At 40.7% G+C, this 27,895-nt stretch overlaps 1 protein-coding gene across 1 annotated transcript; it reads right to left on the reverse strand.

The window, feature by feature from the left end:
* Positions 1-2,388: 2,388 nt before the first annotated feature.
* On the reverse strand, positions 2,389-26,385 carry RIPK1 (receptor interacting serine/threonine kinase 1). The gene is made up of 12 exons (XM_063161432.1): positions 26,181-26,385; positions 21,521-21,732; positions 19,795-19,948; positions 18,747-18,884; positions 16,195-16,423; positions 15,208-15,357; positions 13,976-14,052; positions 10,855-10,945; positions 8,131-8,691; positions 6,547-6,618; positions 4,558-4,710; positions 2,389-3,885 (listed from the first exon to the last, which is right to left on the reverse strand). The coding sequence occupies exons 2-12, from the start codon at positions 21,670-21,672 to the stop codon at positions 3,599-3,601; spliced, it is 2,064 nt and encodes a 687-aa protein (XP_063017502.1). The 5' UTR covers positions 21,673-21,732; positions 26,181-26,385; the 3' UTR covers positions 2,389-3,598.
* Positions 26,386-27,895: the final 1,510 nt, after the last annotated feature.

Genomic DNA, 27,895 nt, shown 5'->3' on the forward strand with positions numbered 1-27,895 from the left:
GAAACCTAGCATGCTGCAAGGAGCACTTTCTCTAGCCTGTAGAGACTGCAATCAGGAAAGGGTAGGAAAAATGCTTGGAGGACACTAGGATGCTGTAAAGAAAACTCTCCCAAGTGCTACTTGGCTGTAACGTGTCCCTGCTTGTACTGGATGATCCTTCCTACTTTGTTTCCCTGTAGCTCCTTCTCACTGTGTACATGGCTGAGTTTGCCTAAGCCTCTGAAACATCTCAATTTCCTATGTGCCTCCATGCTGAAAGATGGTTTTCATTTGTTATTGAGCAGTGCTGAAAAATCCATCAGACAAAAGTGGCATAGTTTACTTAAAGCTGTTTGATTAGTCAGAGGTTAAGTGCTGAGTGTTGCCTCTCCTTGGAAACTGGCCTCTGAGGAAGAGGAGCTGTATGTAGCCAGCTCAGCTCAGCGGTCACATATCAAATACTTGCAACAGTATCTGAGTTTTTAATGCAGCATTATTAATTGGTATTATTTAGCAACTCTTTTGGAAGGAGTAAAAATTCCTCATATTCCTTAGCTGCTTGTACACTGTTAGTGGTGGCATAGTAACAAAATTAAACAAATTAATTGCTCTGAATTACATGGACTCAGTCCTCTCTGCATTTAAGCGTTTCAGCACAGATTGAGTGTTGTGTGATAAGGGTAGCTACTGGGCAGGGGTTGTACTTGACTTGTATTTGATCTAAAGTCTCCAAGCACTTAGTCTCCTAAGATGGGAAAACATAATGTCCTTGTGCATAACTGGATGAGTTCACCTCCTGCTCTTCAAGGAGAGACCATAAGGAGGGCTGCTGCAACCCACAGCCTTTTCCTCCCTTCTTGCACCTCACCAGTCTTAAGAAAAATCTCTGTAAGGCTGCTGCTGCCTCTGCCCTTGAGGCTGATGGCTTGCCAGTTTGATGTGAAATCACTCTTCTGTCCTTTCTCACCTTTGTTTTGCCATGAAAGGTATCAGATCTATCCCATAATACATCACTCTTTTTTCATCCTTGTCCCCATTATTTTCCTGCACCTTTTATCTCTCATGAAAGGTTGCTTTTCAAAACTCAGCTCCATCCTTAATTTTTTTCCTTGGTTTTTTCGAGCAGTGGGAGAGGCATAGGGGGTGGTGAATGAAATGCGTAATCCAGTAAGCTAGTATTAGCTTCTCTCTCTTCCATACTTAATGTTTCTGTAAATTTTTAGGTCAAGGAGAGCACCAACTTTTCCTTGGACCTCCTGTACACCATTTGCTTTTACGTGTCACTTAGTTAACCTTGTATTGAGACTTAAAGCTTTGATTTCAATTATAGCTGCCTTAAGAAACAAGAGCAGTCTTAATTAAGAGGTAGTAAGAAGATCCACAGACTCCCTAGGTAGTTTATCCCAGTAGTTCATCATCCTTATTATTGAATATGTATTCTAATTTGGCATGCCTGGCTGCTGCTTTCAGGCATTGTGTCCTATTACGTGTTTTTCCACAATATGCTAAAGGACTTGTGGTATTTTAGCCCTTCTGCCCAGGAAGCTGAATGCTCTCTATGATTGAGTTCTGCAAGGGCTGTAGTGGAGGAGTTTGTCTCCAGGTGAGTTCAGCTGTGTTCTGTACCATCTACAATGTCACATGAACTATGAGCACTACTCTAGAACCAGACTTGACAAGGACCAAAGCTAAAGTGACCTTCATCTCCCACGTCCTGCATTAAATATCTAGGACTGCCCCATGTCTAAGTCTTGTTCTAAAATGCTTCATGTTTGTGCTCTACATCTCTGTTCTTCTTGTTTCAGAGAGTAAGGTCCAGATTTGCTTTAATAAAGAGGAAATGAAGCATTTAATGTAGGCCCATTAAATGATCACCATTCATTCTGTGTATCAAATAAGAAATCAAAGATCTTATGATTGAAAAATTGCATATTGTTTAAATAAAGACTGCAGATATGGGAGACTTTAAAAACCAATGGAGGCTCAGGAATTCATGTAGCAATACAGTGCAACCAGCATTAACAGGACATAAATGGACTTTGTGATCTGTCCAGGGATCTGTTTAATGAATTATCACAGTAACTGCTGGCTGTAGCTCTATGGACTGATGTAGAGAAGACACCCTATACCCCATCTCTCTATTTGCTTAAAGAATATTTTTTCTTTTTCTGGGAAGTGTATGCTTATTACATTAGACAGATAAACCACATCATTATATTGTACTCAAGAGTTTATAGAAAATTTAGCATGTTGCTAAGTCAAAACTGTAAGGCAATGCACTATATTTTAAGTAGGTTTGAAGATGACAATTATGGTGATGCTTGCTTTGATTACAGTTTCATTTTGCTTCCACTGAAATGGTGGGTATCAATGTATCAAGGAGCAGAAATCCATTCTAACTGCACTCCATTAAGTTATTAGCTTTTTATTTTTGACAATTAAAATGAATAGTTATGAGCACTGATGAACACCTAGTGCTCTATGCACAGCTTAAAAAATTACCAGCTCCAAAACATCTGCTTGAAATATCTGTAAATCTGATGGAACAGGAGGCGTTGTCCCTCATAAGAAGAATTTGGCATAAATCTTCAGACAAAAAACTTGCAGTAATTCTTCTTTCACAGATACTGCACAGTGAGATTACGTCAATATTAGGAAGTCAGAGTGACAAGGAACATTTCCAGGCACTGGGATACCATCATGAAAACTACAGATCTGTTCCAGTGTTCTCCAGAAACAACCTGAGTGCTGTGAAATAGTCTTTGCACAGCATTTTGGAGGTTTAAAGAACATGCTACTCTGGCCAGCAGGCTGTAGCCTGTTTACCCTTGGCATCCAGTAACATTTCCAGGCACATTTAACCAACTGATATAAATGCAGCCTGAGAGATCCAGAATGTAGTGACACTGAGTCTCCAGAGCAGATAGGAGAATGGGTCTTCAGTCAAGAGGTAATAAGGCACCTTTCACTTCTCAAAGCTCTTGTATTCTTGAGATTTTAATACGGATTGCATACTGATTTAACGTATTTTTTCATTATTTCATAAAGCTGATGAGACTCTTACCCTGTAAAATCTTTTCTACCAAACAATGTAAAAATATAACGCAACATTATAACTATAAAATATCAATTACAGAGTTTTAAAGCCAGAAATAGGTTTTGCTTTTATTTATGCTGGTGTTGTGCATAATTCTATACATCTATATTTAATTAAAATTATAAAAAGATTTGAAAAATATTATTGACGTCAACCAGTCAAATATTGGCATGATAAATATTGGCACTTTTAGCAAAATGTAAGGGTTGATTTTAGTTTCTATACAAGTTTTTCAACCAATAGGTCAATCTTCAGAACTGAATGAGACTACCAACATGTTTCAGAATGTAGAAATTTTGAGTAATGCATTCTCCTTGAATTGATACTTGTCTTGTATTTTGTTGTTATCATCTTTGGACAATCGTTCTATTTGAAAGGAAGATGCTTTTTTTTTATCCTTTGGAAGACCAAAATAATGTGATGTGCATTTTTTGATTTATTGGAGGTATTAACTGGTTGGTAAAAAAATAGGTTCCGAAAGTGTGCAAAAGGAGAGCTCTGGAAAGTCTGTTCTCAGTAAACTTACTCTTCTTGGATTTGCATCAAACTACTAAGCAGATCCAGTCTTTGGCAGCCAAAGAGGGCCTTGGCCAGTTTTCCAACTGTAGCACCTTTGGCACCTTCCCTCATCACCCACTTGAGCAGCATTTGGTAAACTTTTTCCTTTAGTCCATCTCGTTCGTAGTCATGATCGATTTCGTCAATCTCGGGATCACTGAAGCCCAGTTTCCGAGCACAGTGCTTCCACTGCTTAGCCAGCTTTTCCCGCACTAGATTCAGATGCTTTTCTGTCAGGACAGTAGTATTGTCTGCAAAAAGAAGATGAGTGTAACAAAATTGCATCTTTCAACAGTTCTTCTGTTCCTTTCACTCCCTCTCTCCTGTCCTCCCCAAATACTTATTGGTAATATCTACAGACAGAATCTTAGTGATGCAATCAGAAGTGGATTTCATGAAGGCAGCATAACCTAATGATGGCAGGCAAGAAATGTCCAGACAGAACATGTGTATTCACAGGTCAGTTGCTGGATTTGCTCTTTGATCTGAAGCTATCATAGGCTGTCACTTAAACCTGCAAGATTGAAAAAGCCTTTTCTAGAATTCCTAAAGAGTTGTATATGTTTTATATTCTGACACATAAATGTTACTTAGGAATACACTGAGATAGTTTAATTCAGCATTGACCAATGAAAATAAATTACACTTCAAATTTGTCCAACTTCTATCTGAATGAAGTTGTTGTGGCTCTTGCTTACATGGTTTAACTTTTAGTTTTCCATGTATCATGTCAGGCACTGGATTCTGTGATCTGCATGAGTCCATTCCACCTCGGGATATTCTATGATTTAAACTATAAGTCAGGTGAGGATCTCCAACCCTAGCCTTGCTTCTGCCTGTGTGTGTTTTATACATTCCAAACCAAATGATTCTCAGGTAATTATGAGGTGAATACATGAAAACTAGGGAGGTATTTCTCTTACCAAATACACCCACTGCTTCATAATGAGAATAAATATCTTCCATAGCAACAGAACAAGTGCTGAAATGCGGATTCTGATCTTCAATTTTCATGTGATTGTAGGATCCAATTTGAATTCCAGAGCTGTTAGTTATGTTGTACTTGACTGAATCATCTGTATAGGGAACGTTAACACAAATTTACAAACAACAGCATAAGGTTCAAATGTCAAGAAGTAACATAAAGAGGAAAAAGTTCCACTAATAAGGGGAGTGATATTCATTGCACTTGATGTAGAAATAATTATTTACTGGCAACTGTGCTGTGAGTGTATTTTCACTGTGCAGTGATACAGAAGTGTACTTTAGTGAAAGCCCAGTCTATTTTATGACAGAGTGCCACAACCAAGCTGATAGTTACTAGACTGTAAATAATGTTCTCTGTGCCTTGGGAATGCATCGTAGCAGTCTTGTTTTCTGCTGCCTAACAGCTTCAGGAGGTCAGCCTTGACTCAAATGCTCTTTTTGCTTACATTTTAAAGGCTCACCTCTGCCTCTCAGCTTTATTTTTCATAGATGTAAGTGCAAGTTTACAGTTATGACTTCTGAGTTCTGTGAGACGACAGCAAATGTAGTTTCACGTTGCTCATAAAATATGATTAGTACAACACATAATTTGATCTTTGGTTTACTGTTGTCTGATTTCCACATGCAGCATGAAGCTAAGTCACTATTCAGTTTAGGAGAGGGCAGTTTTCTGTTCTCTTGACAGTGTTGTCTGAACTCTGCTTGGATAATTCTCCACTAAACATTCTAACTCTAGCTTAACTGGTGAATCTCATAACCTGGGTCTAAAATTGAAGTACAGACACTTAAAATGATACACCAAGCTCTGTATTTAATCACCTGGAATCATGGTTACATCCTTGCTACACACTCAGTTGCAATGTGAAGTGTGAGCATCTATAGTTATGTATGAAAATCTGATTAAGAATACTTAATATATGCTAGCCTGGGACTGCAGGGCAGAAAGATCATATGTATGCATTATTAGATGAGGTTGAAAAAAAGGAATTAATTTTATCATGTCTCATAACATTATTACTTCTACTCATAACATTATGATTCCTGTAATTTTTTTTTTTTTAAGAGCCAGAGGACTCAGGAAACACATCATATTTGTAGTTAAAAATAGAAAGAAATCTCATGTTTGCTATGTTCTTATCTGGCAACAAAATGAATTTAGCATAACATATGAAAATATATACACATACTTTGTCAATATTACAGTATTAACAGGAAAAATTACTACACTTATAAATCTCCTTTCCCAAGCCTTTGCAGCTTCTCAGGTTTGGGTCATCATTTAAAGGGGGCAGAATCAAGAAGACAGAAACCTCCTCTTTCAATTTTTCTTTGTAGTGTAGACCATTAGAAACTGGACAAGCCTTTGAAAGGGTTAATGAAAGAATTCAGAGTGCCCCAAGCAACACAACTTTAAAGGAGCATATATAAATAACTCCTGAAGGATATTACATGACTTGAGGGGTTCAAGCCAGTAGACCTATAGAGACCTGTGCCCCAATGAAGACTGATCAGCATGAAGCCTGTAGCTAGAAATTTGTACTAAAATGCAAACTAAGATAGGACAAAGTGTTCCAAATGTGTGTATGGTTCCAGAGCTGGGCAGAGTGACAGCAACTTGAAGTTTAATCTAAGGAAGTGACTAGGTTAGGTGTACAGGAGATCTTGCACTGCTCTCATATTTTTAAAGTTCTTGCATTAAAGAATATGTTGTCCATGATTTATCAAATACACATTTAATGGTGTGTTTAGGTCCTGACAGAGACAGGACTAAGTTTTACCTATTGATACTGAAAACTTCAGCTACAGTTAGAGGTATTAAGCAATAACAGAAATTATTTCAAGTTCCTGAAGTCTTTTGTTTTACTGGTCAGGATGCAATGCACAGCCTGTTGGCTACCAGGGCAGATGAAGGCCACTGCACTTACCTGAGCTTACTCTGGATACACTAGGATAGTATGCAAATGTTCCCCTTGGGAAAGAAGTGGAATCCCTGTAACCTGTAGAAAGAAAAAACCTCAAAGAAATGCCAAAAGCATTATGTAAATAGAAAAGTAGATATACTTAACAATGGCTGCCATATTTGTGACAATGTGAGTATACAGTGCTCTTAAATACAGAAATGAGAAGCTTTTTAATTAGCAGGATTGTGTCTCCTTGAATAACTCTAGTTTAAGCACTGATCTTATGAGGTTTTGCTGAGTTACTAATAGCCTTAAACATCCTTGGATCTCAGAGAGGACAATGGGATTCCATGTGGGTGTAGGAATACCTGGCAGTGTGGGATCAGAGCACACTGAAGTCACAGACTGAGCTGCATGTATGAGGTATTCAAACTGGCAAATTCCAAGCTCCCAAGTGTGAGTTTTTGGATGCTCACAGATGGGCGCTGCAACTCATACTGGGGCAGCAAGAGCATATGGGTTAGAGTCACTCAACCAGTCAGTGAGGAACTGAAATGCAGCTCTTGTGCACCTCAGTCTGGTATCTGCTACACTATTTCACACAGTCTTCCTATAATAAATGTTTTCTTTATTTCTTTCAAACAGAAGGTTTTCCTTTATTAGTGATGTTGGAAATTCTAATGCATGCCTTCTGACATGACAGCCCTCGGATTCATGTCAGTAAATAAATTCACATAAACAACTAATCACAGCCTCTGCATTAATAATTCAACAGAAAAACACTTTTGTGGCATTCTGCTTGTAAAAAGCTAGGCATTTTCTTGTGAGATGACCTGGAAAATAACACCATGCTAAAAATACTCAAGAGTAGGAGCAGGCATCTCATGCTGTCTCTAGTTCCTCAAAGTTTTATCTTGTAGGTCTCCAGTTACCACTTATTTATATGCTTTGTTAATGCCCAACATTCTCTTCCTTCTTTGTCTCCATACCTTTCTACTCCATGGCTTACCAGCAAACACCAACAGCAGCTCTCCCTCAGCACCAGGCAGAGCTCTCTGGAGAAACCAGTTCCAAACCTCAGCTCCTTGCTGGCTCCCTAGGTTCAGGATCTCTCACCTTGCTGCAAGCCAAGCTAAAAAATAGCCATCTATTTTTTGAAATGCTACAAGTGTTTCTTCATGAGTAGAACCTATGGTATGAATGTTACAGTTTTGAGAGTCAAAGTTCTCCTCAGCTTTCCCAGAATGACTGGTAGCAGCTCCTGGTTTTTGGGAGCTGCTTTAGCAGTACTTGCTGTCTGCTCTTCCTTGGCTGTTGAGTCAGCTGTTGGGTCTCATACTCTTTTGTTACACTGATGCTTTAGAAATGGTTTGTTTGCAATTGGCAGCCTGACATCAGTGAAAGCAGCATAATGAAGTCAAAGCTGCAGTGTTTTAACTTTGAGTCAACAAAAATAACTTAATGAAAAGAATTCACCCTTTCTATATTACACATCAGCCTGCAATAAGCAGGTTGTTCCCTGAGCTACAAAACTCTCTTGACCACTTCACTAAATAGAGGAAAAGTGTGTTTTCAGAAACATAAGTGTTGCAGAAGGAGGAATCTCACCTGTATCTGTGTCTGAATTCTTTGAATACCAGTTTACATTGGCCGGTGACGTCAGGTTTTGTCCAGATTCTGGCACAGGATGTTTACTTAGGCTAAAGTTACTGGCTGAACACAATCCATAGGGATCCACCAGGTTTTCTGTTGAAAGACTGTTGGGACTGGGCCCATAATAAACATCTACATTCTGTTTTGGTGTTGTTGCAGCTGCCAGTGGCCAGAAATATGGATTAGTGTTTGATCCTATTTTTTCAGCTCTTGGATACAGTTCACTCAGTTGAGAAGTAGGGGATGGCTTTGCAAACGGATCGCAGGAAACTCTCCTCCTCCTCTCCTCCTCTATCATTTCAGGGCTGTACAGCACAGGTGGAACTGCTTTATCCATCCGGCTCCCAAAGGCGTGGTAGTTGTATTCATGCTCAAGTTTTCTTTCCAGATTATCAGGAGGTACAAATGAGGTCTCACAGCTCTCAACAGGCTGGTTCTCAGGGGAGGCAGCAAACAGGGCTTCGTTAACCTCGCTGGTCATGGGACCCTGGGAGCTGTGCAGAGAATTAGGCTGATCTGAAAGGAAAGCACATTAAATGTTTGAAAACATTCAAATGCAAGTATTGAACTTGTTGCAATGATCTATTAACCCACTTTATTATTATTGTATATCTAAAAGGTTTCAATAAAACATTACTTCCAGCGTAAGACATTCTATAAAATAAAACATAGCTTTACTGACAAATAGAACAGATTTTTATCTAGGAAGTACAGGTTTGCTTAAGCTATCAGTGTTAAAATCTCACTAGCTCGAGTAGTGTGAGAATTCACTGTGTACTCTACTTGTATTTATATCAAGTTTTCAACCACTGAAACAAACATTCCTGGAGGCATTTGTAGGATCTGCTTTACTGGTGTGTCTCCTCTGGCATTAACTGGAGTTTGATCAGTTCAAAACTAAGGTGTAACAGGATGCAAAATAATGTCACTGTAATAACAGGTGTAATTTCATACAGCACATATAATTTGTCATTAAAATCTTATTTAAAATGATTATGTAAAATGTTCTGTCTGGGTATGTCATGATATGAATACTCTTCCAAAGAATACATTTTTACAAGTAATGTCTACCACATAAAATAGTCTGTGTCATCTATACCTTTCAACCTAATTCTCAGTATCAAAGGAAGCTCTACTTCAGAACTGAGCTAGATGGAGTATAATCTGTATGATGCTGTAGCATTCTGAGACTAAATAAGAAACATAAAAATATGTTTGTTGCTACTTGTAATTATTTTTTTAAGGGTAGGACTACAGATGCTTTCTTAAAGTTCTGAAAGCTTCACACTTTTCTAGAAAATATCATACACTGCTTGAAGCAAGGGACACTTACAGAGCACTGTAAAACTGGAATGAAGTGTACGTATGTGCTTCTATTTAGCTCAGATAATGCTACTGAACTGGGGTCCCCCCCAAATTACATTATTTCAGCCCGTATTAGGCAGGACCAAAACTGGTTCCTTTGCGTGGCTGCATATTAGAGCACCTTCAGTAGGACTTCTCTGCTTGTTTTGCTATCACTGCTAGAGAGGAAGTGGGAGGAATGGTTAATACAGAAATAACCCCATCCAAAGTGACAGCTCTTAGCAATTCAGTATTAGCATAAACTATGTGGCATCTGCTCTCCAGGGCAAGCTTGAGATAGATGTATGGACAGATCCTGTGGGATGCCTTCAGTGCCACTGTCTGAGTGATGCCCACTGACTAGAGAGAAACCCCTGCCTTTGACTGACAGGCTGGCAAGATAGCATCTTTCTGCAGTGGAGATTCACAACAAAGTCTTTGGACTTAAAACTTGAGAGCATCTGCAAACTGCAGCAGTCATACATGATTCTTTCTGCACAGGAAATGTAACTACACTCACTTAAAAATAGAGCAGTGGGGCTGCCCTGAGTCCATCAGTTCTACTGAGGAACAGTTGTGGGAGACCTGGCTTTGGGGAAGATTTATTAGTTGCATGTTACAGTTTAACATTACTAATTTAATCGTGATAACTCAGCAGAATTTTATTTTTACTGGATTGTTTTATTATTTCTTGTAAATCAGTGTTGCAAATAAGATCCTGTGTCCCTTGACATTAAGAAACTTTGGTAAGAGAATTCCAGATACACTACTACAAAACTCTAACTTTATCATATTAGATATATTATCACATATTAGAGAGCCAGCTCTATAAAATGGAGCTCATCCAAGATTTGATGAAAGTATGACAGAAAAGAGAAAAAAACCTGTCTACCAGCGTTCCTCAGATTCCTTAGAGAGCAAAGTCCTAAACAAAGGAATAATTTACAATTATGGTCATATTCAAAGCATTCATAAGAAAGGATGGAGGGGGAAAAAGAAAGGTCTTAATGAAATGAAAGCCTACAAACCAAGCAGTTGGCATGACTAAAAGATGAGAAGAAAGATCAAGTATGAAAAGTAATTAACAAAGTGACCACTGTAAAGCTGAATGTTGAACAAGATTTTTGGCATGGAAGAGGAAAGCATAAGAGCGTAAAAGGAGATAGAAATTGTAAGTGTAACTTCTGGGAGCAAATAACATCATCTCAGTGATTACAATTCTTTGAGGTGCTGAATAATTGAGTCTCTTCATAACCCTTAATGGTAAAGTTACTTGCTTTGTACACAACTTTATCTTTGGCAAATAGACAGAGTAATTATGTGCTGGTGACTTACCTACTTGACCATTGCTGCTATCTGCTGGTGCAGCATCTATTTGAAGGGATTCCATGCTATGCAGCAGTTCATTTGATTCAGGCTGTATTTTCTGCACATGAGAACAAATGATCAAATTATAGGCAAAGGCTTAAAGAAAGGGAGTACCTGTAGAATATGAAACAGTACAGCTTCACTGTGAAGTGACCTGGATGAATAGACTCTATCAGTCTCTGGGAAAAGATCCCATCTCTTTCAGAGAGCACAGCCTGACAGGAAATACCCATTGCTTTGCTACAGGTGGGCAAAATCTTTTCTTCAATGAAGGGAAAGAGGACTGCAGTATAACAGCAGTATATAATACTCTGACTTGACCAAACAACATCTTTGCCTACATGAATGTGACCTTAATCCAGAGTGGCTCTGGATTGTCTGACTTGTATTTAATTGCCAGACTTTTGGCAAGCAATCTCAGTGAGGGGATGCTGCTGAGGTAAAGGTAGTAAACATGCATCCTGATCTGTGGATCTATATTTAATAAGCTCATTCATCAACAGGGAAGAAGAGGTGAGAAATCATTAACATTCAGGTTTAGGCACATTGACTTTTATGAAGATTATTAGAAATTAGGGGTTCAGAGTAAATTTTCAGAAAGAAGCAGTGCAATTTCCTTTCTATAACCCTCATCCTCACTTAACTAGAGTGAAGGCAAAATCTACTCTTTTGATGTTCCCATTATTCTGGCTTTGCTGGAAGTAGTTTTTTATTAACCTGCAAAAATTATTTCTCAACTTCCCCAAGTGCTGCTTACTCATAAAATAATTTCCAAAAGCAGAGTTTATGTTAGTATTTTTTAATTAAACCAAATAAGTATTTTCTCAGATTAAAAATCAACAATTCCTACCTATCTCTTCCCAAAAAATACACTTCCCTCCAAAAGCAAAAGGTAGCATTCCAACACACATTACCACAGGACCATAGGTCCTTAGATTTTACTTCAGTAATGGAATTGTTTGAACAGAGGGGTTAAACCAAATGACTTCTGGTTGCTTTCATCCTCAACCATTCTGTGATTCTGTGATCCTTTTAGTTAGGAGGCTTCCATGATTGCTGGGCAGGCAGCAGAAAGGCTATGCCCAAACTCTCTAAGCCAGGTTGCTACTGAAGCTGAACTTGTAATTCACATAATGACTTGCCCAGGATCCACTTTTCACAATCTTTGCCTTGATTGTAATGGATGCTTTCCTTCCTGAGAAAGTAATAAACTCACAGCCCATTTCCTAAATAGTCATTTTGTCCCTATGATACGAGAGGTGCATCTGCAGAGAGCTAATGCATGTAGTAAAATTTGCCATGGTGCTGATTTGGGGTTGCTGTCATAAATTAGACATATATATATATATAGTTCATATTGGGAGTTTGATCAAATCAGTCCAAGAGATCTGCTTTATCAGTTTCACTTTGCAAAACTCTCTTGCTTTTTTGAACAGTTACTGGTGCTTCATAAACATCACATGAAATGAGTAATTTTTATTTCCACAATTGAAGACTTGGTGATAAGGAAGCATTTAAAAAAAAGTGAAAGAATGGTTTCACAAGGAAGTTTGTTTTGTTTTGTTTTTTTCTCAGATAAGAATACTCTCTGTATTGTCTGTGAGTGAAGTCTATACAGTCAAGTGATGAAACTCATAATATCCGTGATAAAAAGGTTCCATTATCAGCCCATTTTTCAAGAAGTTATGATTCTCTTATTTTCAGTCAGGAAATTATTATTTTAATCATAATTTTAAAACTTACAGCCAGAAAAGTAAGACAAACCAACTTGGACACAGGAAAACGATCTGATTTTAACTTTTACCTGTTAATATTACTGTGGAATACCTTCCTGGTCTCAAGCAGGCTGAGACTCATGAGACACTGCCTGAAGACAGGGCAAAAATTACCAAGAATTTATGAAGTTACTTTAAATTAGATTCTGCCACTTTTTAATTTATATGAATAACATTTTGTGAGTGAGACTTAGTGGATATATGAGGAGCTTTTGCAAAATATCATCATAGAATCAGTGTGCCCCTCAGGTGGAAATAGACCTTGAGCCCACCTCCTGCTCAAAGCAGGGTCACTTACGGGACTGGAGTTGGTAGCTCAGAGCTTTGTGCAGTCAGGTTTAAAAACCTCCAATGATGATGACTGGACAACCTCTGTAGGTAACTTGTGCCACTGCTCTGCTCTCCTCAGAGGGAAACGTTTTGGGTTTTTTTAATTTCACTCTTACATCCAAGTTTGAGTCTCTATTGTTTCTGTATTTGTCTTTTTTCTCTAGTCCTCACACAATGTGCTGCTGTGAAGAGCTCGGCTCTCTCTTCTCAGACTCCTCACACACAGGGGCAGGCTGCTATTTCTTTGTCCTCCAAAGCCATTGCATGTCTGGGCTGCATTCCCATCTCCTACAAGGACTAACAAGGTCTGAGCAGACCTGCTGCCTGTGACACTGCTGGTGCCAGGCAGGCTGTGGCTGGTGCCCAGGTCGCTGCTCTCCACCACCCTGAGCTGCTTCTTGGCAGTGCTGCTCCCTGGCTGGGCAGCCCCTGGGTGGCACTGAAGCCAGGGGTTATTTAATCCCAGCATTCCTCCTGTGCCTTCTGAATTTCACAAGGTTTCTGTCACCACATTCCTCCAGCCTGCAGCTATCAGCCTTGTCCTTGTGACTGTCTTGATTAGCCCTTCTAGTTTGGTGCACACCTTATGTGTGTTCATTGTTTCTGTCAGGTCACTGACAGAGGAGTAAACCAGGTCAGGTCCCAGCCCCCTGCACTCCTGCAGCTGCTTTTGGCCTGCAGGTGAAGTAGGACTCATCAACTGCTCTGGGACTCACCATCCAACCTGTTTTCATCTGCTCATCCAGACAGCAGCCTCTGAACTTGGATACAAGCGTAGTTTGGGAGAGAGTGCTGAAAACCTTCTGAAGGTTGAGATAAATGCCATGCATTGCTCTGCCCTCATTCACAAATCCAGCTATTTTATCACAGCAGGAAATTGTATCAATCAAGCATGATCAGTGTTGAAGTGGCAGAATCTGGCCATAACTGGGGTTGGGAAGAAGGAATGTGGGGAACTTTAAAATGCTTAGAAAGCTACTCACTTTTAAATTCTTCAGATCTTCTTCAATATTTTTTCCTAGCTCCTCATAGTAAAATGGCGTGTATCTTTCACTGATTTCTGCAAAAATAAAAGAATTAAGTGAAAATGGTTTTCAAAGGAAATTAAAAGTGAATTGTACTGTTAACAATCTTGATGGAAAAGGAATGAAGACTTTGACGATGTCAGAAACAAGAAAGGTATACATACATTTATAATTTGTTCACATGGTACATTTAGTCTCAAAAAGTAACAAGAACAGGATGACTTCTATGGATTTGTTGTTGTTGTATTGTTTTTTATGGTGAAATCTGTCTATGATCAGTGGCTGAGAGAATCTTTCCTTGGCTTGCATATGGGGAAATCAGAAGCTAAGATCCAACATAAGCATAAACTTAATCTATTAGCACTAGATTATATATGTTTAATATGGAGATAGTAGGTGGGTTCCTCATGAGATACACATTTCCTCTGAGCATTTAAATACATGCCTGTATATGAAGTTGTTGGTGCCCCAGTCTAAATACAAACCTCAGTTTCCTGTTATTTGTTGGGGTCTTTTTTGTGGGTTGGGGGTTTTTTTTTCCCTCTTTTTGTTGTTTTGGGGTTTTCTGGGTTGTTGAGGTGTTTTTGGTTTTTTGGTTTGTTTGGGGTTTTTTTGGCACTATGTATTGAGGCAGAAAGGAGAGACAATGAGATACAGAATTTTTACTTATTTGCTCTTAGCCTCCTTCCCAGACCATTCAGCCAAGACTTCTACTGACTGGAAGTGTTTTGCCATCTGACCATATGAAAGGATGATTAGCTATCAAAGTCAGTCACGTTGCTTATGGAAGGATAACTAGGAAGCTTTTGAATCTGGAGTATTTTGAATAGGGTATTTTCTCAGTCGTGGTCAAGATATACTATATCCCTTGATGTTAGTTTTTATGTAAGTTTCAGCAATAAGGTTATACTATGCTGAAAAGAAATTATCAAGGATAAAGTGCCTTAATCAGCTCCATTCACTTACTAGGATTTTTCAAACCTGCAAATGCTGGATCAGATCCCATTTTTTGTCATAGTACAAAGAGCATACTTTGTACTATGACCAAAGAGAAGATTATGTGCATGGCTATTTCAGTTTTCAAAAAACACCCCATCTTATTTCAAGAGAAAAATACTCTTGAAATGTTTTGCTGCATTATAAGCTATCAATGGACACAAACAAATACAAGTCCTAAAGTAATGCCTTACCTGCAAAGGTCGGACGTTTCTCTGAATCTTCATCCCAGCATTGCTTCATTAAGTCAATAACTTGCACTGGACATTTATCAGTGATCTCCTTTATGTCTGGTCTGTTTCCATTCATAATGCCAAAGCAAATCTGAGTTTCATTTATACCATCTGAAAAATAAAATTTCCTATCAGGTTCTGCTCATGGGTTTTGCTACCTTTCCATAGGTAAAAGAAACAATGAAATAGCTCCCTGTCTGTTTGTGGGTATGTAAAACAGGATTTCAAAGAGGTCCAGGTTACAGTTAAAAATCTTTTACATTAGTGAATTTGAATCCACTGCCCTGACTTCCAAGGATTAGAGATTTATTTTAAGATCAATGGATTTACTTTTATATGTATGACATGCACAGTGTGAGTAAGGGTGACAGAGGTACCTCTCTAGAACCTGCTTTTCAGGTGCATCAGCTCTGCACTAGATATGAACACAAAGATGGCCACGCAGGCAACATTTAGCCATTTAAATAGCAAAAATCCATTCTAAATTATAAACGTGTTACTCTGGAATTCCACAGCTGGCTCCTATTGTTCTACATAAGCCCATTGGTACACATTGAGAAATCAGCACCACACAGCTGAGAATCAGTAACTGATTGTGAGATCATTCTCATTTCCACGTGTAACTAGTCCATCTCAGGAAATAGTGTCCATCAAAATTTCCATCCGGCCCACCTGAGGTTTGCTTAATTTCTGCCACCAAGTCTGGTTTGTACCCACACCATGTAGATGTGAGTAGATTCAGCTTATGGCTGCATTTCATTCAGATGTTCTTGTCCATGCTGAGAAGTCAGGAATGATGCAACTAATTCCTCTGACTGGCCATGAGGTGCCAAACCAGTGCTATTCTAGGCCATGGCTGATGCAATCTACTAATCTTAATTTTATAACATTAAATGCTTAATATTTGTAACTTATTTTTCTGATAGCATCGTTTGGGAAATAACGTACTTTCGTATGGCTCTTTGTTAGCAAAAATTGCCCAGATCACAATGCCAAAGCTGTAAACGTCTGATTTCTCCACTGGTTTAGCATTAACACAGCGTAAATGCTCTGGGGCCATATAGAAAAGAGTCCCAGCATTGTTCTGGTACGTGCTCTTCATTTGCTTCTGTCGGACAGTTTCTTCTTGGGTCAGCCTGCTCCAGCTCTTAAAGGAGGCAACACCGAGATCTGCAATCTGAAAAATGGGACACATCAGAGCTGTAATGAAGAGGAGATAAACAAGCATTGCATTCAGTGTCAAATTTATCAAGTCTTAATACAAATCTAATAACTTATCTAAAAACTAAATAGTGAAAAAAATACAACTTAAAAAGGAAACAAACTATTTGATTTTCTTCTTGTTTTCCTTTGGTTGGTTGGTTTGGTTTTTGTTCTAAATAAAGCATCACTGCCAATTGGGAGCCATAAGGCTGAACTTTTATTTCTTCTATCCTCATATTGTGTAAGTGTAGAACATTTGCACAATGTGAGGATAGAAGAAATTTGGTTTCACTCACATTAGCAAACTTATTTGAACTCTGCTTGCAGTGCTCACAGGAGAACAGAAGATTCATAGGAGAAGAATCTAAGATTCAAACCTAGAATCAATCTATGAGACAGGCAGATATGCCTCCTCTCTCACTGCCCTTCCATTCAGATTCCATTTAACTCAACCACCTTAGATCTTCCCTCAGAAGAGGGAAAGAAGAGAATCTAAAATGATGGGATATGTATGACAAAGAGACGTGGAAAAGAATAGCATGGAATAGATTAAAGCAGAGATACCTGGGTACTGTGTGTTGACAGTGTGATATTATTGAAACTTTAGGGTGCAGTTTTGCAACTAGATTAATGGCTGGTGATGAAGAAAGTAATCCTTCCCTTCTCTCCCATTTCCTATTATGTGCTTCCTCTGCTCCTCTTGTTCCAGGACTGACACCTACCTGGGAAGACCTGGTGCAAGGCAGTCAAGCAGCCTGCTGAACCAAGTGCTCCCCAACAGAAGGATAGCACTGCCAACAAGGTAAATGGTAATCTGCTGCTTTGGCTTCCTAAATCAAGACAGGCTGTTCTCATTAGCACCAGTGCTAACACAAGGGAACAGGAGGTCAACAGGAGAAGAAAGCTGAAAGAAAATGGGCATGTCTCTCTTGGCCACAGGCAGCTGTCAAACAGAGTTCAGTAACTCAATTACTTCAGATAAAATCAAGATGACACCTTGCCTCACTTCTAACTCACTTATTGCCTCTAACTAGCTTATTGTTCCTCTTGAGTTTCTGCAGCCCTGGGCTATGTTTAGAGGTTGTGTATTCAGTGGAAAATCTGGGCAACAATTCTGCTGAGGAAGTAGGAGTCCAGGTTCATGTGTAGTGATAGAGAAGGATATGACAAATCTTTCTACACTTACAATTTCCTAGAACCGCTATTTCCCTTTCTAATGATTGACAATGTTAGACACATTCAAGCAGATAGATAATACAACAGCTGCCTTAAATTATATTTTTGATCAAGTTACTTAAGGAAGTCTTATCTGATTCTGAATTTGATCCTGTGTTCCAGGTCAGTTTGTCATGAAATGTGATGATAGCCTAGTTGGGTCCTGTCTATATAAGAGAGATGAAACCAAACTCCCCATACAATTTACATTTAAAGCGGATCATGATGAGTTTTTATTTTTGGAAAGGAAATTAATTTATAATTCTTATTGCAGCCTGCTCATACTACACTTGCTACTATATTAACCTTGTGGAAGAACTACTTACTAATTTATGTGTGAGAAATAGAAAATGACAGAGTTCTCTTCACAGAAATTTAATCTATAGTTTCAAACTGTAATGGGGTCATTATTTCAACAACTCACCTTGGCCAGAAACAGGATATTTGATGAGGACTGCTGCAAATTCCCCTCAGGTTTATTCTGCAGTAGCCTCTATATTTATGTGTCTTGATCCAAAACCCCACTGAAGTTAATAGAAGGGCTTTGGAATAGGCTTATAAACCATTCTTTGAAGTAGTGTCCTGATGGGGTTTTTTTGTAGCTCCTGGATGTCATTTTAAAATGGTGACTAAGGGAAAAGAGGGATACAAAAGAGGAGAAGATAACAGAAGAAAGAAAGAAAGGAATAAAAAAAGGAAGTGAAGGCAGGAGGAGAAATTACAGCAATAAAGGACAAAAGACACCATCCATAAAACATTCTATTTTGTTTCAAACTCCGTATTAACATTTTTTAATGTAATTGTTATGTTATTTACAGCTTGTTATTTACATTATTTTTTTAATGCCCTCAGTGATTTTTTTTTTCCCACAGTTGGTGGAATACTGTGCAAATCTCACACTCAGAGGTTGTATAGGCCACCATAATTCAGCAATCCAGGGAACACTCTCTCAGTGATAACTCACTAAACTACAGAGGCATTCATCTACCAATTCCGCCAAATTAGGAACTCTAACCAGCACGGCTATGATGGGTTCTTCAACCCAAATCACCAACCTTCTCCATTCACATTTTAACAATTACCTTAATGTGGAAGTCTCTGTCCACAAGGATGTTTTCTGGTTTTAGGTCTTTGTGTACAAAGCCTTGCTCATGCAAATAAAGCATTCCTTCTGTGATTTCCAGCACGAAACGCCCTTTCACTGACAAAGGTAGTGAGAGCTAAAAGAAAGAACAAGAAGTGCCATCTGTTAAAAAATGCAACTACAACAATCAACTTAAAACTCAGTCTTTAAAAAAATTCCTCAGTCCCAAGGGTACCTCTGCTTAAGCTATGGTAAGAAAAACCTGCATCTCCAGTTTTTCAATGAGGGAGGTGATTGTCGCACTCTACTCCACACTGGTATGGCTTGACCTTCAATACTATGTGCAGTTTTGGCCACAACTTAAGAAAGATGTAAAGCCATTAGAGAGCCTCCAAAGGAAGGCACAAAGATGGTGAAAAATCTGGGGGGAAGCCATATGAGGAAGGGCAGAGGCCACTTGGTCTGTTCAGCCTGGAGGAGACTGAGGGAATACCCCATCATGGTCTACAGCTTCCTCATGATGGGAAGGGGAGGGATCGGCACAGATCTCTTCTCTCTGGTGGTCAGAAACAGGAATGGTACAAAGCTGGATTAGGCAAGGTTTAGGCTGGATATTAGGGGAAGATTCCTCACCCAGAGGGTGGTTGTGATTTTTGGGGTTGTCCTGTGCAAGTTGGACTTGATGATCTATCAAGGTCCCTTCCAACTAGTGATATTCTATGGCTCTAAGGTCCTTCTTGGATTGAAATTTTGGCATTAAAATAATTCTAGAGTCACTCCATATTTAAAAATATTTGCTACATATTTAGCAAACTCTTCACTTATCTCTACAGCCCTTCTAGAACTTTTTAATCTGTAATTGATCTGCTCCTCTGTGATGCACAGGAAAGCCACCGCCTGCTGTCTCTAGAGAAAGCAGTGCTGCCACTGGATTTTTAATACAAAAAGAAGAAGAAATTCAAGACTGTTCTCTGACTATAGCAGTAACATCCTGTCCCTTTCAGACAGCTCACCAACCCTAAGGGAAGAAGTAATTGACTGCTCACATTTTGTAGCACTTTCATCATGTTTCCCCGGTCCACATACTCCATCACAAGTGAGTAGTTTCCATCTTCCAAAATGACACCGAGCAGCTTTACCACACGGTCATGCTGCAGTCTGCGCATAATCCTGCCCTCTTCAAGAAGGGAAACATTGTACCTGTAAAACAGAAATTACACTCAATTTAGGTGCCAGCCCAGAAAGAACAAAGTGATGAAAATCACACTGATTCAGGCTGAAAACCATGGCCAAAAATGTCAACAACCCTAGAACCCCTGAAAGATTAACCATACTTCAGCTGTTTTTAATTGATACAGATTTGTTCATGCCAGGTTATATTCTCTAAGACTCTGCTCAAATGCCTAAAACAGAGACTGTCTGTTCAGTCTGATTTCAAGGCCTGCTTTTCAGAAACTGCAAAAGCATTCTTCTTGTAGGTAGCTGTGGATGTCCAAATCTTTTAACTGGGGTGAGAACTGGGCAGAGCTGAAAGAGCCTTGGAACAAGAAGGATCAAGATCCACTCCACTACTTCTTGTACAGGTAACTTACAGAGGTCTTGTTTCCAAAGGGCTTCATGTTCAAAATGGATTTCTTACAAGGGAGCCACACACATACTAATGATGACACCTACTAAATGATGACAGCATTTGCTAACAATTACTGGTTTAACAATTACCTTGGCCTCAGTACAATCCATCAATAATCATAGGTACATAGCTGGGAGCTCACTAAGGGTCTTAAAAAAGGATAATATCCATTATATAATGAATAGAAAAGATGGTATTTTTATTATTGTTCCTGTTCTAGGAACAGGAAGGATGTAAGAAAATATTGAAACTATACTGCTTGCTAATGCTTTCCTACTCTCTGACTTAAAAGGAAACTGCTTTCTCCATCTGTGTTCCCCTGTATTACTAGGGAAGAAACCAGTTGTTTTGTTTGCATTAGGCTCAGTTTAAAAAATTTGCTAAAGACTTACCATTCCATATTTTAAGAAATAAGAGAATTATGAACCTGTGTAATGAAAAAATAAAAACACAAACCCAAAAATACACTTGACAGTCTAGTCCATTCTAACTGTGGTCATCCCAAACTGTCATTGCAGGCTGCAAACTACTAGAATCTCTTAATTTGCTTCCTACCAGCAAAATAAAAATTCAGTTAATTTATTTATCACAACCCAAAGGAGAAAAAACATGAAATTTTGTCTCTCTCTAGTGGATGACTCATGGGAGAGTTTTAGGATTGTTATGGCTGTGAGGGAGTAGAGCTGCAATGTGACCTGAATACACTGAAATAGACATTCAATCTTTGAATGAAATCAGTGGGCTTGGCTCACTCTGCTCTTTCTCAAGGGAGACAGGTTTACATTTGTGGTATTAATACATATGAGGCTGGAGTCCTGCTGATAATTTATGTGCATTTAGTTCCTAGTGGACATCTACAGTTGGATAATTTCATTGAAAACATATCTGCAAGTTTGAAAATATCATGTGGCCACTGAGTTTCTGCATTTCCTTAAGTGTGCAGGAGTCCTCCTGATTCTTAACAAGAGGGGGAAAAAAAAGAGAAAATTTGCAGGACAGCTGTTAGTATTATTTTCTTTTCCCCACATAAAGTATTTCCAGAAGCCAAAGACCTGAAATTATTACACTCCATTTAGGTTTGTCTTAACTGAATTTAGAGGACCTAGACCAACTGAAAATCAGAACTGAGATCTGGAACTTACTCAGTGCGCTGTGGTCCTGTATACACTTTTTTTAATACTACAAATCCATATTTTTTGTGCAAGCATAAAGAAATTGTTCCAAATCCTCCAGCATCTAGATGCTTTTTCTCAAGCAAATCCTTGGTGTTCATGTGGATATCTTCCAGAGACATGGCTGCAGTCTTTGTGGCTTAGCAATTAAAACAAAATCAAGCACCCTCGTGCTCCTGGACCTGCAGTATAAAGGAGGGAAAATGAAGTGTCATTGAAAGCATTCAGCTGTTCCACTAAATAAGTGTACATTGAAGGAGTGGGACAGAAACATAAACTCTCATGACCCTTATGAATGCTCAGTTAGAAACCAAAAATGCTGCAGTTCTCACAGAATCAGACCTAAAGATTTATCCTGTCAACCCACTACTGTTATATTCAGTTGTTGTAGAATCATTTCTTCACCTGAAGATTTCAAAGTGCTGCTGATAAATAGTTTTTATCTATTCAATATACAATAGATCAGTCCCTACACTCCATATGTGCAAAATCCAAACCCCACAAAAACCAAAAAAAAAAGCCACGGTCCCAAAGGCAGGTAGTGCCTAATGATTCTGATAGGTGTCTTGTTTTCTGAATTGCCTGAACATGGGCTCTCAGGTGCCCAGATTCCTACATAACCCTAAGCTACCTTTTAGGCATCTTTGCAAACCTAGGTTTAAAGGATTTGCTTAAAGCTTAAACCAAGCAACTGAATGGAGGGTGAAATGAAGGACTCAGCTTCTGAGGGAAACTTATTTGCACATGATCTCAAGGTGACAAGTGCTAGGAAAGAATATGTATGGCAACTTCTCCTCTGCCCATTAAAAAGAAGAGGAACAAAGAAGTTATGAAGGCTTGTAGTAACTCCTAAGTGCATCAAGACAAAAAAAGAGTTTGGGGGATCCTATGAAATGGGTAAGTAACAGATAAGTAATAGGTAAGTAAGCACAAGTGGATGCCAGAATAATTTTAATCATTTGATAAGGCTGCAGTACTCTCTTGCCTAATGCTTCCCAGTCTAGACAGCCCCTGCCTTCAGCACATGCCAGCAAGCTGCTTTGCTAGCACTGGTGCAAGGCAACAAGCTCTGCCTTTCCCCCCCTCACTAAGTTTTTAACTTAAGCACCTTACATCAGGTAAAGAAAGAGTTTGCTGAGAAAAGACAAAGTGCAAGAGACTGGCAGGGCTGTTCATTTTCCACTCATCTTGGGTAACTACAGCACAGATAGATGGAGCTGGGAGAAAGGCACCACCTCTAAGTGCCACTACCAGCAACAGTACATTGGCTTCTTTGGGTAACTAAGAGCTCTAAATTGTGTAGCAAAGGGACTCCCAAGTTTTTTCCAGACCAACAAACGACTGCCAATTCCTGTAAACTATTGTGCACTTGTATCATCCAATCTCTAATTGAAAAGATTGCTTAATGTTGTTGTGAATACCAGCTGCAGCCTAATTTTGACTGCCTCATGACCACACCCTCTTTGGGAAGTCTGGGATCTGAGGACTTAGTGTGTGTGGAAAGTAGGTACCTGAGGAAGACAGACATTTCAATGCTAAGCTGGAAATGGTCTGATCAGTTCAATACCGACAAACCAAAACAGGGAAGAATAAATTAAATTTTTAAAAAATTATGAATTGTGCCTGTAGAAGAGATAGAGCAAGAGCTTTCTTTTCAAAGTACATACAGAGACTCTACGGGCTGCTGTAGCACAGATAGGGAACAACCTCCCTACACCCAGAGCTAATGCAGGGAGGATACTTCCTCTCTTCAGAGTTTTCTGCTTTGGCTTTATGGACTTCAAAATGATGCAGGCTTTGTTTTGCTGCAGTGCTAGCCTGCATTATGAGCACAGGCCTTAGGATATGGCTGCATTCATTTAGTAAGAAGGTAAGTCTTACTATGCCTAATAATGATTAGAGGAAATTGTTCTTATTTTGTTTGTTGTGGTAGGGGTTTTTTTTGGTGAAGATTTTTGTTTGTTTGTTTTTGGGGTTTTGTTTTGGTTTGTTTTTTGTTTTTGTTTTTCCTTTACAGCCAATCAAATAGCAGGCAACAAATAACTCATAGCCGTGCCCATTGCTGCTTTCATAGCTGAGCTTTCATCTCCCTGGAAGTTTCTGGTGATGGTTCTCTGGATTTGTTGGTGTGGTCATACTGACTTTTGTGCAGATGGGGTGGATGTCACATATACAAGAGCCTAAATTCAGTCATCAGAGTCAAACATGGCATAAACTAATATCTTGCTTCTTTATCTGGGTCTCCCTTCCAAGAATAAGTTTGAAGTCACTTATGTATGTTAATTTTTCCATGCTAACAGCAATTATGCAGCTAGGTAGTAGTTGTAAGACTTGCACGTGCTTTTCTTGTGAATGCAAAGTAGATGTGCATTTTTGAACGGCGAATCTCCGAAGTTGCATTAATACCACTGATAGCTTGGGACTGGCATTTGATACCATATAACCTGGTAAAAAATATCTCTGCCCAAAACTGCAACAGATGCAGAACTTTGTTCTTATTTACAATGTTAATTACCTGTTCCTTCCTAGCAAGCCACATGTAGTCACTATGACCAAAAGTCTTGGAAATTCAAAGGAAGTAGTAACTTCTAAAATCTTAAGGTGTCTGTTGAAGTGAGCTGGGTAACATTTAAGAAGAGGGAATTTTCTTATTGGATGGGAGGGAACCTTCCCCTTTGGGCATGGTAAGATGCCACTGCTTTTTTTTGTGCTCTTATTAAGTAATGAGGTACTCTGAATAGAAGCTGTCTGATCTAATGACTTATTTCAAACCCAGAGTTTTGCTTTGTTTTTGTAGAATGAATATCACAGGAAAACAATGTCTAGCTAGGCTTTGAAGAGCTTGAAATATCAAATTATAAAAAACCAAGGATAGAACCTCAAAGGCTCAGGTTCACTCCAACCTTACTGCTTCTTATTGAAATACAGGGTAATTTATATGTACTTAGGACACACCAATTCATGAATTAAGTATCTGTGGTTAAGAGAACAGAAATTTTGTAGCTTAATTCAGCCAACCCTTACAGAAGCTATGCGTACTTTAGTGGTTAATTTATGTTCTGGAAAGTAGCTGTCATCTGTGTACTTGATTCATTATAAAGCAGTTTTTTCTGTATACTATTCTGAACATTTGTATTCAGTTGGGTTCATATATACCAAGTACCAACATGTGTTATGAAAATTTTTAATACCAGTTGGTAGAAGAGAGGAATTTCAGTCCACCATTATGGCTGGTGTTCTCTAGAAGAGGATAGTACAGAAAATTATGAATTTTTAATTTTTAATACCAGTTGGTAGAAGAGAGGAATTTCAGCCCACCATTATGGCTGGTGTTCTCTAGAAGAGGATAGTACAGAAAATTATGAATTTTTAATTTTTAATACCAGTTGGTAGAAGAGAGGAATTTCAGTCCACCATTATGGCTGGTGTTCTCTAGAAGAGGACAGTGCAGCTCTAAGTGGCTTTGTGGCATTTTTCTTTTTAACACCATGGTTATGTCCTCTCCTTTAATGCCTAAAGGGCATATAAATTCACAAGGATCATAACCTGGACATTAGCTCATCATGTCATATTCCTAATCACTGTTCAAAAGTGCTTTGCTCAGTTCTAACGATTTGTAACTGATCTGATGCAGTTACAAATCTGTAATGATGTGACCTGCATGGTTAAGGAGGGCTGAGCACATTAGCACAGTAATATGAAAAAACATGGAGCCTTTGTAGTCTAATGATGCTCCCAGCACCTAAGTTCTTAAGAGGTGCTATAAACTTTAATTGGAGAAAATTAGCACCTTTACAAGTAGCAAAATTCGTGGCCACTGAGTTATCAGTCAGTAATGGAAAGGAATAAAGAACAGAAGCCAAAGCTGGTATACCCAAAGGACCAACAGGAGACAAGCAGAAGGGCTGCTACAGGTGATAACAAAAATATTGCCTGTGTCAATGATGATTCAAAACAGGGTATCTCAGATCTGTTGCTGTAAATGTCATAACCCACTCCATCTAAACCTTTCCCTTCTGCTCAGATTTTTCACCGGATGCATCTTTTCACTAAGGAAGGGTTTTTTTCCCCCTTTTTTCTCTTGGAAATAGCAAAGAAAATACCTGTGTCAGGCCGCCAGCAGTTAACAGAAAGGATTCCACGGGAAGGGGAGGAGAAGCCAGTTCAAGGGAAACAAAGGTGTTTTGCAACAGAAGTTTCCACAGGAGCAGAGGCAGCGTGGGAAGAGGAAAGGATGGGATCTGTGCAGTAGCCAGTACCGGCGCAAAGCTGCTCCAGTCGGTTCTGGTCACAGAAGCGATTCCGTACGGCAATCGGGAAGGGCTGTCTGGCTGCGGCGCCACACCGGGCCGCAGCTGTCGGAGACGGGCGCTCCCGCTCGGCCCCGCGCGGCCTGGCCGCAGCCAGAGGCGCCTACTCCCCGAGGAGCCGGGAAGCCCTAAAGCACATCTGCTCTGGCCTAGTTCCTCGTTGGCCGATTTGCCATATCGCCTTTCTCCTCCCGGCGGCTTCCTGCTGCCGCCTCCTCTCGTCCGCACCGCTCCCCCGCCCGGCGCTTCCCCTTCCCCGTGAGCCCCTCCAAGCGGTGCGGGATGGGACGGAGCGCTACACCGACACCGAGCCACCTCACCTCGGAACCGTCAGCCCCCCGGATCACACCGCGGCGACGCCTTCGCACCCCCCTTGGCGGGGTCGCCGCCGTGGTTTCGGTTTCGGTGCAGCAGCGCGGCCTTTCCAGCTGCTCCCGCTCCGGGCTCCTGCCCTACCGCGCGCTGGCCTCGGAGGCCCCGACAGCTTCCCGGGGCGCCGCCGGCAATGGGGTTAGCCCCTAATGCACCCAAAGTAATGCCTCCGTCCCGGGGAGGCGGAGCGAGGGAGGCGGCTTGGAAGGTTCTGAGAGGCGCGGGGACCGCCCAGTCAGTGACTGAGTCATCGCCCGAGCTGTACGAGCCCTGCCATCGCTGCCGGCAGAGAATCTGTCACTGTCACTGCCTGAGCCACTGGGCACCACGATCGTGGCCACGCCGTGACTTTGTCACCTGTCGAGCTCTATGGGAACTACGATCGGTGCAACACCCTGGCCCTGTCACCTGTCGAGCTGTCTGGGCACTGCAATCTCTGCCACAAAATGGCTCTGTCGTCTGTCGACCCCTTTGGGCACTGCGATCGGTGGCACACGGAACTGTGGCACTAGCTCGAGCCTCTATGCATTCAGATCCGTGGCACACCCTGACTCTGCACTGCCCCAGCCCCCTGAGCACACCTTGACTCTGTCACTGCCCCCGCAATCTGGGCACTGCAGTCGATACCACACGGTGGTCCTGTCGCTGCTTTCTGGGCGCTGAGATGGGTGCCACATCGTGGCTTTGTCGCTGCCTGTACTCTAAGGAGCTTCTCCCCCTCTAGCGCCCCTGACTTACCGTGCTCTGGGAACCCTGCCGCTTCCCCGGGCACCGCTGGCAGTGGGGCTCGCCCCCACCGCGCCACCACTTAAATAATCTCTCAGTCCGGAGCGGGAGGCGGAGCAAAAGAGGCAGCTCGGAAGGCTAGAAGCAGCACCCAGTGGCCGAGTGCTCTCGGAGCACTGCGATCGGTGCCACCAAAGAATCTGTCACTCCTGAGCTCTGTGAGCACTGCGATCTGTGCCACACTGTGCCTTGGTCACTGTCTGAACTCTCTGGGAACTACCATCGGAGCCACACGGTGAATGTGGCACTGCTCGAGCTCTCTATGCAATAGAATCGTTGGCAGATGAGGACTCTGTCGGTGCCCCAGCCCTCTGGGCACTGAAACTGGTGCCACACGGTGGTTCGATCACTGCCTCAGCTCTCTGGCCGCTATGCTAATTCCCAGAGAAGCGACTTTGTCGCTTCCTGAGCTCTCTGGGCGCTCCAGTTGCTCCCCCACTGTGGCCCTCTCGTTGCCACAGTGCCTCTCTTCTAGCACTACGATTGGTGTCACACCTTCACTCTGCTGCTGCTCCATCTCTTTGGGGGCTGCAAACAGTGCCACACTGTAACTCTGTCACCTGTCGAGCTATCTGGGCAGTGTGATCTGTGCCACACGGTGACTCTGTCACTTGAGGTCCCTGGACATTATGATCTGTGGCACAGGGTGACTCTGTTACTGCTCCAGCCCTCTGGGCACTGCGATTGGTGCTGGTAGAGAATCTGTCACTCCTGAGCTCTGTGAGCACTGCAAACGGTGCCACACGATGGTTCCATCACTGCCTCAGCTCTCGGAGCACTACGATCGGTGTCACACCCTGACTTTGCTGCTGCTCCATCTCTTTGGGGGCTGCAATAGATGCCACGCTGTAATTCTGTCACCTGTCTGAGCTCTCTG

Source organism: Melospiza melodia, chromosome 1 (assembly GCF_035770615.1).
Source record: "Melospiza melodia melodia isolate bMelMel2 chromosome 1, bMelMel2.pri, whole genome shotgun sequence".
NCBI classification, from domain to species: domain Eukaryota; kingdom Metazoa; phylum Chordata; class Aves; order Passeriformes; family Passerellidae; genus Melospiza; species Melospiza melodia.

What these genes read in the sequence shown, in the direction of transcription:
- RIPK1 (XM_063161432.1), bottom strand. Translation starts at nt 21,672, where the DNA reads ATGTCTCTGGAAGATATCCACATGAACACCAAGGATTTGCTTGAGAAA. An exon ending in AAGATCTGAAGAATTTAAAA is followed by an intron (nt 10,946 to 13,975) that starts GTGAGTAGCTTT and finishes TCTCATGTGCAG; the next exon opens with AAAATACAGCCTGAATCAAA. An exon ending in TAGCAGCAATGGTCAAGTAG is followed by an intron (nt 8,692 to 10,854) that starts GTAAGTCACCAG and finishes CTTTCCTTTCAG; the next exon opens with ATCAGCCTAATTCTCTGCAC.